Source organism: Mastacembelus armatus, chromosome 11 (assembly GCF_900324485.2).
Source record: "Mastacembelus armatus chromosome 11, fMasArm1.2, whole genome shotgun sequence".
Classification (NCBI taxonomy): Eukaryota; Metazoa; Chordata; class Actinopteri; order Synbranchiformes; family Mastacembelidae; genus Mastacembelus; species Mastacembelus armatus.
The window spans coordinates 8875800-8890355 of NC_046643.1; the positions used below are offsets into that span (position 1 = coordinate 8875800).

Sequence of the window (14556 nt, forward strand, 5' to 3'; positions counted from 1 at the left end):
GCTTTATGCTCATATAAGAATAAAGGATGTTTGGAAGCTAGAGAGGAATGCTTTTACTTTTAAAAAAAAGTCAGAAGACAGAAAAATAGGGACAAATCATTTCCATCAACAAGGCTTTATTAACACAATGCCAGTGACTTTGCTGGGGTAGATATCAGTAGATAAATCTATCTAATGTTTCAGAGACTGACATATTTTTCAACCTTTTCACCAAGAAAATGATGGCAAATTGCTTCTAAATAAATCAAATCATAGTTCTGTGTAATATTAAACATTCTTTATGATAACTATACTGTGTGTGTAAAGAGAATTATATCTTTATTATTATATTGTTGTAACCGAACATGTGCCAATGAACTAAGCAGCTCCAAAGATTGTATATTTCAATGCCATTATATTAAGATCACAAGTTAAGTATTGCATTATCTCAAGACAAGAAAGCTTGTTGTCCCATAACTGGACTTTATCTTGTTATCACAAGATAAAATAACCATTATTTCGACAAAATCTTTTTTTTTTCTTGAGATAATGATTTGAAAAATTATTGCAAGCACAGCTTCTCAGCTTTCACGCATAAGGAATGTGTGTATAAAAGATATGAATTCAATAAATGTGTACAAGAAATATCTTAAATTGTAACATAATTATCTAGAAAATAAAATTAAATTCAAATTTCAATCATGTCCAATTAAAACTTGGAAACTAACAAGCTAACTAGGTTAAAATTGAAAACATAATGTCAGAAGCAAACATATGCTAGAAAGAATCTTGTGAATTCCTTCTTATATGATTTTGTGACAATTTAACCTTTCGCTCTAAGGCATGGTAGGTTTTGACTATTCAGGTCATCAGTTCATCCATCCCTCCCATCCATTATACCTGCTAATTCCTAACCAGGGTCATCAGGATCTGCTGGAGCCTATCCCAGCTCTCTTTGGGTGTTAGGCAGGGGTACACCCTGGACACTTGTCATCAATTCATGCTTTTCTAAACTGTTTTTTCAGGGTCAAGCTGGGCTGAAGTCTATCCCAGGACAGGCTGACAGGAAGGTAGAGTACTTTGCCAATCCATATATAAAACAGCACTCAATATGTTCCTGAAATAAGCAGTTATGTTATTAATAAAATTGGACAGGTGTTAATGCTTCTGTTTTCTGACTAACTGACTTGGTCATTGTATTGGCTTTGACAATATTTGTAAAATATATGTTTGTTTGTTTTTTTGGATTATGTAATAGAGAGAAAACTAGAGTGAATAAGTATGCCACATATCATAAACTGTCCTTTCATTTCTTTCCTACCACACTTAAGCACAGCACAATCAGGCCAGAAACAGGAGCTTTGTATGCACAACATTATAATGCACTCCTTGCCAATTTCAGACCCTTATTTACACCCTCAGAATGTCAGCACCAGTATGTGAATGTTAGTTACTCTTGATTGACCAAAGGACAGCTCATCATGTATTTATTTTTTAAATAAGAGAATATAGATGCCTCTGTGGAGCAAGATTATGCCGTATCATAAAGGTCAGCCTACACTTCTGACAGCTTAACATAACGTAATTCAACATTCACTTTTGAAGACACCCCAAGCCAGTTTATTTAGCTGCGTGGATAAGTTCTCTGCATTTTTATTTCAGAAAAAGTCTTGTTGCTTCTCAAACCTGGGAACTGCAAGTGCACCCACAGCATTTAGATATTTCCTGTTGATCACTGAAATGCCTCTGCTGTCTTTTTCAAGAGTGCCTCAACAGCATGCATGGAAAGAGGAAAATCTTATTCTTCCCCTTTCCATGTAACAAGCTTCAAAGGAAATTAACTTAGGGGATGTAATGGAAATTCACTTTTCCATTTCATCCACTTATGTTACCATAGGTCACTACTTCCCTCTAGTGGCAATTAATTATACATGCAGCCTTTTTAAGCTCAATATTTGGAACACAATGTTGAGAAACATTTAATGATACTGAATTAGTATTTGGGTAATGGTATTATAGTTATGTCGAAGCTGACATGTATGTCAGCAGGAGGTAGAAAAAAAATGCAGTAGAATGAGCTGATAAGACTATTCCTGTGTTCAACAAACATGAAATGATCCTGCATCGTGGAGTGTAGACTGACATCTGAAAGTGTTTTGGGAAGTTTAAGAAGACCTGTACACATTTTTATATTACAGTTGCTTTGAAAGTGGCTTGAATTTAAATGCATGTATGTTCATGAGTGTGAGGCTTGGTAAAAAAAAAATTATAAAACTGAGATCACCTCAAAGTACAGTTATCTTTTAAAAGTTGGATTGTATTTTTTCACTTGTGGCCTTTATTCTATTGTTCATGCTTAACCACAAATTTATTGCTAAAATCTGTGAATGGAACACAATGTCCAGGATGTTGATTACCAGCTAATGCTCAGGTTTAGTTTTCACAATAATACGATCTTGGATATGCTCATTTCAGGTGCAACTTACAAATAAACATTTTAGATATTGTGTCTACATCAGTGAAAGCAGCACCTTCAGACCAAACTACATTTTACACCAAAATAGATCTAAAAATAGCAAGGTTGTTTCTTTAGTCTTGATTTTTGATCTACCTACTTAAAAACAAAAACAACAAACTTCCTACTGCTGTGTAGGAAAAAACAGAGTAATTTGGAAATGGTACAATAATAATATTATATACCATACATATGGTAGAGCAGGACTAGACAACCAATGTTCCTTGAGGACCACAGCTTGTTTTCCAGCTACCTGTGGCCTACCCACTGCTAATTACCTGGATCAGGTTTGTTCAGGTGCTTCTGATTGACGGATGATACCTGATCCAGGTAATCAGCAGCAGGTAGGGCACAGGTAGCTGGAAAACAAGCTGTGGTCCTCAAGGAACATGGGTTACTCTCTGTTGCATTACTGTATTTCAGTAGCAATGCAATAGTGACATTTGACCACTGGGTGGCAGTGAAAGGACTGTATTCAAGTGAGCCACCAGCAATTAGGTTTTACTCCTTTGAATCTGAATCACATTTATACTATACTCTGTGAAAAACTATTAAAAAATAACTAACTGCAACTGCCCAACTTCTGTTGTCAAACATCATTTATGATACTGAAATTAAAACTTTGCTTTGAAGTAGGAATCTCTGATCATTCAAGACACATGTCACATGAACCCAGATTTGTAAGTGTAGTTAGAGTCAAATGTGATAATGATGATAATGATAAATGCACATATTTTCAGAATGATTACCGTTCCCCTTCTTTTCCTGGTTCTCTTGCCTGAGCCTTTTATTTAATCTGTTTTTATTTCCTTCACACTCCAACCTCCATCCTACAGCAGAAAAATATGCTAAACAGTGGGAGTAACAACATCCAGATGGCGAGAGAACAACTGGCCCTGTGGAGCTCAGCAAGCAGTGGGCAATCAGGCCTCCATTAGGCCCCAACTGAGGTCCTGCCAAAAGCTGCTGGATGCACAGGACAAGGAAACACACACACACACACACACACACTGTTGTGACCTCTGTCTAAGTTGCTGCGATGGTATTCATATCGATCCAATCTTAAACTGTAATGCTGGAGACTTCTCTTCTTCATACAAGTTTGTTTTTCTTTGTAGATTTGAGCTTGTTGCACACCAAAAAAATCCACATCTTGCCCACTTTGGTTCAAATAGTTGGAAAAAGAAAATCCGTTTCTCAGGCTATTACCAATACTGTCAGGACATATATAGTGTCTGCAGCAAATAACTATACTAAGACTTGACTAGAGCTTGTGAATTTGTGTGAGCATGAAATTATATCAGATAGACTCAGAGTCATAGGGTTAAATCACGTGGATTGAGTTTAAAATGGTTAGCAGTGTTTCCACTAACCCAGTGGACAGTGGCTAAAGTGCATGAGAGGAAACAGTCTAGGGTAGAATGAGACCTAAAAGAGACACATTCTACACCCACAGGGATTACTCACCAATGTAATGCCCCTTGCCCTCTCGAAATGGGGGTCCAATAGGCCCTTTCATCATGGGTTGCATGTATTTCACGTGGGGCACGGGGGCATAGCCTCCAGCAAGAGCACGCCCCCCCAGCATCAGTAGCACACAGACAGGAGCCAACAGCATGGTCATCAGCATCCCAGACTTCAGGTATCACACACAAAGAACTGCAGGTAACAGAGAGAGAAGGCAGGGGGTACATGTTAATATGGGTTTTAGTCTATATGCTACTGTGGAGTGGAGCTCACATCATACAATACAATACATTTGTGAAAAACACTTCTTTTAAATACTTAAAGTCGCAAGACTTATTGTAATTCACTCTAGTAAAATGTGTTTATTGTCTTTCAGCTAAATTAATCTACTTAAAGAACTCTGAAGCCAAGCATTGATGTAAAAAATAATTAATAATTGAAAACCAGGTATGGACAGTTGACCACAAAAAAAACAAACAAAAAAAAACAGCCAAACCAAGGAAACATATTGTCTGAACAAAAAGCATGGAAAATGTTTCATATACACAACACAAGATGCAAACACACAAAATCAGAACCTGCTGCACAGTTACAGTATGTGGTAAATACTTGGCTGCAGCAGTGATGGGTTTAGATGGTCCTCAGAAAATGTGTCATGCAGATCTGTTGACTTTAACTTAATCCAGGAAGAAATGACCACATCACTCTCTGCTCAGTATTTTTACAGCGGTCAAGTACAAGCAGAAAAGTGTTAGACAGTTAAGACAGTTAGTGTTTTTGTGTATCATAAGTGAACACATGTAGGTGTCCTGCACCTGGCTTAGCTGGTGAAATGATGTGTGAAAATGGCATAGATTTTCTACTCGAACTCTCCCCTGAGCTGTTTTTCTCTGCTCTCTTCAGACTGATGAATGTCAGGATTTGTTTTTTTGATAACATGGAATGTAAAATGTGTAACTCAGGTTTAGCTGGCTCCTGTTTAAATGCCAAAACCGTCACACTTACATTAGGGAAGGAAATTGTGCAAGGATGAGTGATGCATAGCTATGGAAATGTATTTGCTGATTTAATTGATGCAGAGTATCATCATATGCACATCAACAAAGTCACATCCATAATAAGTTAAGGTGACCTTTGGCACACCAAGTGAGACACCAGAGAGCTACACTTTATCACTCTGGCAAATTTCATTCCTGATTTTTACCTCTAACTTAATAAATTGTTAATATAAAGCAGCCTCAAAGACCACTATGCAGCACCAAATGGAAGAACTAGACTAGGGCCCCGGGACTGATTATTCATTATTAATACATGCTACATTAGGTCTCCAACTCCCTATGCTGCATGTTCCAGCTATTTCAAGACCACAGTCTGTTTATGTTTGCATAACAGATCTCATAAAATTATAATTTTCACAGCTTCTGCATGCCGCATGGTACTCATCTTGTTCCTGTGTGTAACAGGCTTGTTTTTCTTTGTAGAATGAGACATTTTGGACCTTGAAGGTGACATGAGAGTTTATTCTGAAAGTTTGGTGATGCACAGCAGTGACACGAACATAAGTTGACATTTTCTAATTTGAAAATGATCTGACATTTTCTGAAAATTACCCCAAATTACACACTGCACTTAATTGGAAACAGGGACTGGAGTAGCCTGGGAGCCCACAGCAGACTTTAAATTACAAGTATTTAGAAAAAGGTGTGTTCATTGCCACCATGTGTGCTGAGATCAGGTCTGTTTTACAGTTTCACTCTCACCATCGTCTGTGACTATTAAGCTATCACATAGCTAGGCAGTCAACATCTTCTTTTACAACCATTTACCGAAGTGTTTCTGTCTGTGTTGGAGCTACTTTTCTGTAATTAGTCATAGGGATGTGTATGTGCCTGTCTGTGGTATCTGTTTATGTCTGTTTATGTTGCTGCATGTTGCCAGAGTCTTTGTCAGGAAGAATAAAATATCATTTCTGAAATTGTCACACCAAAGCTTAATCAAAAGAAATGGGGAAAGCGAAGACAAAGCTGTTAAGAGAAACAAACAAGAGAAAAAGCCAACAGTCCTGGTGAAGTTGTGCTGGGTCTTTGGCCGACTTGCTGGCTGGCTGGCAGTGAGGCTTGTCTGGTGTGGGGGTCTGTGGTTTTGGTGTAGTTCTAATTTAAAAGGCAGCTCTGGATGCCCACCATTCTGCAGGCGTCAAACTCTCCCAAGAACCAGACCAACACCCACACAGACACACAAGCTGTGCATGAACAGGGATCAAGCACAGACAGGCTGTCCACAGACCTCAACAATATGTTTATCAAATGTTTTTGTTGAAAAGCTCTGCAGACATTGTTACAGATCTCACGCAATCCTCTCTGGCCGGCCACCATGAGTCACTTCTAGAACAAGAATCATACATGCTGGTGCACACAGGTTTGACCATGTAACAGAAGGTACATTCTTGGTATGCATGAGAAAATGACAGTCTATCTCTGATAATTGGTTACACAGCTTGTCTTGAAAATACTCCAACCTGTTAACCTCCTTCAGTTTTCAGACAAAATTTGTTTGTTCAAAACAAACCATAACAAATGCCTAGGTTTGAGGGGAGAGAAGAGCTAATGGTGAATCAATGCTTCCCTCAGTCATCAAACAACAGCAGCAGCCAAAGTCTGAGTAGAAAAAAAAAAGTCTCATCTGGCAGGCCAAGTGATGCTTTATATAAAACAGATTTACTGAAAAAAAAGGAATCACCACACACATCACACTAACAGATCCACAAATCCCAAAAAAAAAAAAAAAAGCAACAGCAGGACAGAAAATCAGCACTAATGAGCAAATAAGGGACAGCCTATCCCTCAGGTGTAAAAAGCACAGCCAACTTCAGCATGATATTATTAAACTTATCACTTTGTTGTTCCAATTCACAGACAGCTCCTGAATCACTGACCGCTATGTCTGATGCTCACATTTTGAGAAACTAGGGCTCTGATCTTATGTTAAAGGCCCCCACCACCCTGCCCTAAATGTGTTGTGTTATAGTCATTGCATGTCTCTAATGTTATTTTGTCTCTCTTCATAATTGTTTTTTATCTCTTTATAGTTGTTTTGCAGAATCTATTTGTTGTTGTTGTTTTATAATCATTTTTGCATCTCTTTGTGGTTGGGTGTGTCTTTTTAGCATCACTCGTTTGTCGTTTTGTAGTCATTTTCATTTTCTTTAAAGAATTTTGTTTTGTTTCTATGTAGCACCATATAGTACGCAAAACACTAAGCACATTAAACAAAATATTATAGGAAATCATCAAATACCGGGTTACAGGTTACATTTGTGGTTTTACTATAATTTAATAAAATGTTAATGTTGAAAAAAAGGGGAAAAAAATATGGCATTGTATTTGTTTGGCAAATGTTTGGCAGCTATCAAAAGACTTACTTCTGATAAAGAGTGGGAGCCAAAAAAACAAATAAATAACACAAAACAAAAGACAGGATCAGGACATATCTGTGAATTTCCAACAAGAAATAAAACAGTTACTTTGTACAGACGCTCTGGACCAGGGGCCCCCTCAGTCCTTGCCCATTCTGTAATCCATCCAAGCCCACATCAAACACTAAGACACATGCTGGCATGTGCACATAGACAGACATCTACTTCCCCACATGCAGTACACCTCACAGCTCTTTCTCCAAACCTCAGAGTAATCTGAGTCATGAGCGCAAAGCAAACTCAAGCTTGAAGTTGTCGCCCTCTCGAACATATGTTGGATGCCATTTTAACAAAACTAAAATGCTAATCTGTGTAGACTTTGGGCTGCCAAAGCAGACTCAACAGCCTCCAAACCCAAACTCAGCAGTATCTGAAGTGGCCTGCTTCCACAGTGAGAAGAGACACAGATACTGCGGCTGAGCAGAAGCCAAGCACACACCGACGGCACCGATCTATCCACTAATAAAATCAACAGCCCTGCATGGGGAGGTGAGGGGAAAGGTGCTCTGCCATCACTTCCCCGACACTGTACATGTGTGGATCCAGACTGCTAGGCATTTCCTAAACCACTTGCCACAGAGTGATTATAGTGACACAGTGTGAGGATTCAGTGTCATGGAGGGAAGAAGAGGCCGTTGTTTTTGTGGGGAACATTCGATCCTGCCCTTGAGTGCGGGCTTCATCACCTGAACATCATGCACTATGTAATGTCAGCTTTTACAAAAACATCAAATGGTTCAACAACAACCAATGCTGGTGTTGGTTATATAGTTTAGTTACAACCACAGGTCTCACAGAGAACTGCACTTAAAACCTGACCACATGTTATAGCTGATTCATCCAATCCTGACAAACCTTAGCCACAACTATGACCATAACCATTCCTAAGTGTAACCATGGACCAGCACTGTTTTTTAACCAGAGCCATTTTCCTTCACCAAACTCTCTCCTTGTAAAGTCAACAAGCGCATGATGGAAACATTTACAGCAACAATGAAGGCACACTTCAAAATAAATTAAATTTATACATCTGTCATGTATTATTCTATCTGCAGTCTAGACGGATGAGCATAAGCAGATTTTACAGATTTGTAGTACAACGACATGCCCCTTCAGACATAAATCAAGCTTTAAACTTACAGAAACAGGCCTTAGACTTTTAATGTATCATTCTGAGAAAACTTAGAGCTCAACTGACCGTTTGCCTTTGTGTACGCCTTGTTCTATACAGTCATAAGTGAGTGAAGGAAGTAAAGAGCAGGGAGAAAGTGACCACAACGGTTACACAACATGTTTGAGTCCAGAGCCACACAGCTCTTTTTTAGCCCGAGGGCATGGGTGTGTGTAAGGATGAGAGGAAATTGAGTGTGGGTGAACTTTATTTTGAGAATCAGCTTCTTTTGAATGAGGTAATCCTTTCTTCAGGCTGAATGGCACTTATGCCTTTCCAGTGCCAGCCCACTGTGTAATATTTGAGTAGTGGCTACAGTTTTTCCCTGTACCATGTATTACTGAACACTGTGCAAATAGTGTAAGCACTGGGGAAACAGTATGGCTGTTCACATAATGTGCTGGTGAGTGTAGAAAAGTGGCCAAAAGGCTAATATATGATGCTATTTTAAACAGCCATTCATTAGCAACCAGCTGGTTTTAGGTTTTGTTTGGTTGCTTCTCAGGAAAAAGTTGCACCTTCTGCATCACCACAATAAAAGCTTCTGTGTTCTCTTCTTGCTATTTCCACTGAATCATTGGTAAATTAAAAAAAAAACAGGCATTAAAACTAATGTAAGTGATTCTTTTTTTATGTCTAGACATGATGTATACTGTTTACACTTTCACTGTAACACAGATTCACACACTGACTTCCACACAGTTAGATTATACATTATACAGTATAACTCACTAATATACAGACACACCAAATTTTCCTTTCTTTGATAAAAAGGCTCATAGTTCTACTACATGGCCAAGTACATGTGAACAGCTGTGTCAACTACATCAGCGTACTTTTATAAGAGGCCGTTCATAGTCTGAGCTAGGACCTGCTAGTTCTAATTAAGGGGAAATCTAAATGTAACATCTGGAGCTGCGGCTAAGAATTATTTTCATTATTGATTATTTCATAAAGATTCTGTGAGTATAGAGTGTCTTAATTTAGTCCAGCCTGCTTTATTTAAGCCATTGATACATTTCATCACTTCATCTATGTCTCTTTTTTCTTTCTTGTAGTTTACAGCAGAAAGCTGGGGATTCCTGTGAAACTATTTGGTTTTCAAATATATCTGTCTTTGTGTTCGTGGGAAGAAGCGAAGCAGAAGATGAGTCAATGATTTACAAAGGGTAATTTGAAGATAGCACTGAAAAAAGTTTCTGTTTGCATAAAGAGAGAAACACTCCTCATACAACATAAAGGAGAAAAATGAAAAGAGACTCATCAATTCAGGATTGGTACTTGTGAAGGAGCATTAACATCCCTGAAGGTCAGAGCAGGCCTGAAGGCCCAGAGACAGGCAGACAGGGGAAAGTTTATGCTGATGAAGTGGTTAAAGAGGGAATGGTCAAAAGGAAAAGGAGAGTGCAGGTGGCCGTAAGTGTTGGGAGTGAGATTGGCTAAAGGGGTATGAAGAAAACACAAGCAGGGGAAAGAGTGAAGAGGTCAGAGAGAGGACTTTCATTACTTGATGACTGCATGCAGAAGAACACATTTAAAACCCCTGGGCATTTTGAGTGCAGAAGCAGATGTGGCAGTCATAAGATGTGGGTTAATGGCTTGTGCATATGAAATTGCATATGTGTGTATAATCATTTACAAAAGGTGAAGCAGTTAAAATGAGGCTAATTAGTCGCATTTTTTTATTAACCTATAAGACTTAACATGTGCACAGCTGATTGTGTGCCTAAAAATGCTCCTCATAGAGGGCTTCAGTTACGATATTTTAACCAGACTGGCCCACTACCGCTTTACTGATTCATACTCTATCACTTCATCTTTCTCTGAAGCATTAATGCTCAGGATATAACCAAGGGAGGCAGACTCAACGTCTGCAAAACATCCTGACAAACCTCTGACCTGCCAAGAAACAAGTTACAGTTAGAGGGATCTGAGAACAGGAGAAAGTGAGAGTCTGTATGTAGCCACCTGACCTGTCGGTGCACCTAAACCCAATATGAGCTGCTGAACAGGGAATCAAGGGGAAAAAAATTTCATAGTCTGTTTCCACATTTCCACAGCAATAACTGATGTGTTTCTCAGTGCAGCAAGACATATATGTGAAAGCACATATCATAATTCCCAAAAACTGACATTATTGCCTTTGTAGCATTGTCATCATGTGAAAAAATATAAATCAGTACAAAGAGAGAGATGGATAGGAATATATAACCATACAGAAACTGTACATGAGAGGGCCCTGTAAAGAGAATCCTTCTTCAGAAGGAAAAACTTCAATGAAACTAGTAATATAATCTCCTGTAAACCTGAATAATCACTCTATTTCTACGTGCCTCATAGGTCTCAACTGACAATCCCAGCATTTTTCTCTCTGTGTCCTATTCCCCCTTATTGTCTCCTCCTTAAGCATCATTCTCTCTGCCCCGAGCAGAAACACTCCAGCACAGTACATATGCACATAAAGGAAACTTAAAAGGCACAGAAATGGGTCTTCAAGCAGTATACAGAAGCTGGTTCAACTCCAAGCACTTTGTATATTGGTCTTATTAGAGCTTCATGCATTTTGGTATTCGGAGCTATCCAGAGCTGCCAAGCCCAAATTCAGCTGCATTGAACAATTACTGTTCAGGGACATGGTTTAGAGAATGGTCAGTTGTTCAGTAGATGGACAGAATGGTGCTGTGTTGGACCAGGAACTGGATGCAGGACTTTGTGGAGCCCTAATGTACTGGGTTGGGCTTGCTCTTGTGTTTCTGTGCCATGTCTCCAAGTAGCTGTTACCCTGTTCCATTCCCTGGGTGGGTGGCTTTGTTCCTGCCAGAATGGGGCCTCTGAAATGTGTAGTAGACACACAGGCCAGGGAACACACAGACAACCAAGGCAAAGAAAAGAGCTCAAAACAAGCTACTGCGCAAATGAATCATAATTTTCTCTATAACGAGTTTCACAGTGACAGGGTTTTTTGTTTTTTTTCACGGTGGCAGGTCGTCCAAAAGCCAAAGCTAGCTTTAGCCCAGGTTAAGAGAGAGTGCGCAGGTCTGTTTAAGATTCAGTGCTCTGAAGGTGAGAAATGTTCTGGGGCACTGAAATAAGGGGGGTTACCTGCAACAATTGCATAGCATCATTTGTTCCATTGTTTTAAGCCAGGACTGGAAAATGTCCCAAGCAATACATAGCTGGGGCTCACTTCCAGAAGGGAAAAGCCCAGAAAAAATGTCTTATAGTCTGTTTCTATCAAAGGGTTCCACAGTTTAATAGTGCATGAAAACACTAAGCTATTGCAGATCACATTGTCAAAGGCTACTGCTGGTGGTGATGGAAATTTGATTCAAGGGACATGGAGAGGAGGGAAAAAACCAGAGGAAAGAGCCTTATGACCATAAATGAGATCGAAGCAACAGAAGGGGAGGAGAATTCAAAACTCCATGAAGGAGACATGAAGTCATTACGACAAGCATAAAGAAAAACAGGGTGATGGAGAAAAGAAATGAACGGGAACAGAAAATAAAGCTTTAGCTCTTGATCTCCCTGTTGACCCACTTTAAATGCGTGCCCCACCAATCATCTCACACACGCCTGCTGCTGGAAGCCGAAAGCTTCATATATATACATGTTCAAATCGTGCACACACAAACACACACATCAACTGGCAGTAAAACAGAGAGGGAGGCCTACTTTTCTGTCCAGAACGGAGAGCAGGGGAGAAAGAAGCAGAGGTAGAAGGGAGATTATAATTTAATAAGGGGCAGGAAATCTTGGTCAAATCCCCCTGAAGGAGCTGAAATGCCTCCGTTCTGGAGGCTACTGGACTGAAGACTGACTGAGCTCCATCTGAATCAGCTTCTCTGCCACAAGCAGCGTAACAGAAAACCCTAAAAAAAAAAAAAAAAAAAAAAAAAGAGAAAATGGAGCAGGAGGAGAGAAATATCTCTCTGCCATGGTTTGGAGCAATATTCTTGTATTTAATATCAAACCAAGAATTTGTATGATTTCTGCTGCACCAACACTAAATAAATTTCATTAGCAGATGAGTGAACAGGACTCAATGCCCAAAGGTTTAAGAAGTGCTCTTTCCCGTCTATTGCCGAAAAAGGTAAAGCAATTTCATTTCCACTTGTGCCTTTTTCTGCCTTGATCAGTTTCACAATTTGATGTCAGTATGGTATTTAAGTTTCAGTGCTTCAGTTGCTAACTTTCCATGCATGAGAGATTTAGGACTTGAAACATTTTGATCAGTACAACAAAAGTATTGATGTCATTTACCCGGGCTAACTCTATATGCATCATATTAGATGCAACACAACACATGAGGTGTTTCAGTCAGAAAAAACTGACAAACAGGAAGCGACACATTGAGGCATTGTGTTTATTTCTGACAGATTCAGATGAAACAGGACATAGAATGACTAACAAAAATCATAAAAACAATAACATCACAACACTGTAGGCTTTGTCAGTGCAAAAAAAAAACAAAAAAAAAAACAGCACTGTAATGACCACTCAGACAGTGAAACAGTGCATTTACAGTGATTATGGCTTAGGAGATCAACTCGAACATTCAGGTAACTGCTGGGGCACAGGTAACAGCATGAAGTGTATTTTTGAACCAAAGTGTAACGCTCCCCAACTTCTTTATTTTTCTCTTCTCTAGAGAGCAGAAAGGGATGTGCTGAATTCCTCTCTGCTCACTTGTAAACCCCCCCCCCCCCCTCCACCTCACACTATGTTTTAAATGGAAATTCATTGGATGAACTGAATCCCAGTCGAAGACCATTAACTGTTCATTGGCTTCCGCTTGATTGATCACTCACTTAAAGCACTTCTGGCCCCAGCTGGATGTTTCAGGCTGCAGGCCTAGCCAGCAGAAAAGAAGCCACAAAGCACCTCACACAGACACACGCACACACACAGAAACACACATGCCTGCATGCATATTAACCAGACCACCAGCATACAATACATAGCCATAGTCCTTAGCTGAAGTCCTCCCCACCCATCAAGATCAATGTAAGTCTTTATTAGCTGCTGGCTAAGTGCTCTGGATGTGTAAGAGGAGCCTGCCAGTTCTGGCCTCACACCTCCTAGAATCCAATGCTGGATTATAAACACAGCTCTGAACATGTGTGTCTGTGTGTGTGTATAGTGTGAGTATATGTTCTGTTGTAAGGATTGTGTGAAACTGCAAAATTTAGGAAACCAGAGAGAGAGGTTTAAAAAACAGGAGTGCATGGACGAATGAACAGTAAAAAATGAGAATGAAATGTTAGGCAGGTGTCAAAACTGCAGCTGACAGCATCAGACACAGTGCAGTAACACATAATGCAATAACCTTTCAAGAGTTTATAAGTAGTTTCTAGCACTGAGACATTTGTGGCTACATCTGTTCATTCATATTGAGTATTGCTTTTGTAGTATGACACACATTAAAAAATTAGTTCACTACTGTATTGTGGGCTTACAGCAGATAGAAAGAAAGAAGGCTAAAGGAGCCACCAGAGAGCAGCACGGGTCAGGCCAGACCAGTATTAGGAGTTCAGGGAAATCTGTCTGTCTGTCTGTCTGTCTGTCTGTCTATCTATGTATTTATTTGTCTGTCTGTCTATCTATCTATCTATCTATCTATCTATCTATCTATCTATCTATCTATCTATCTGTCTGTCTGTCTGTCTGTCTGTCTGTCTGTCTGTCTGTCTGTCTGTCTGTCTATCTATCTATGTATCTATCTATCTACCTGTCTGTCTGTCTGTCTGTCTATCATCTATCTATCTATCTATCTATCTATCTATCTATCTATCTACCTATCTATCTATCTGTCTATCTATCTAGCTACCTGTCTGTCTGTCTGTCTGTCTATCTATCTATCTATCTATCTATCTATCTATCTATCTATCTATCTATCTGTCTGTCTGTCTGTCTGTCTGTCTGTCTATCTATCTATCTATCTATCTA

At 39.3% G+C, this 14556-nt stretch overlaps 1 protein-coding gene across 3 annotated transcripts in view; it reads right to left on the reverse strand.

Annotated features, from left to right (window-relative positions):
- Positions 1-14556, reverse strand: part of col8a2 (collagen, type VIII, alpha 2) — a 47462-nt gene that overhangs the window by 5204 nt on the left and 27702 nt on the right. For all 3 annotated transcript variants that reach the window (XM_026300510.1, XM_026300508.1, XM_026300509.1), the window contains exon 2: positions 3962-4153. In XM_026300510.1, the coding sequence (XP_026156295.1) occupies positions 3962-4124 (163 nt within the window). In that variant the 5' untranslated portion in view covers positions 4125-4153. The remainder of the gene's footprint in view (positions 1-3961; positions 4154-14556) is intronic.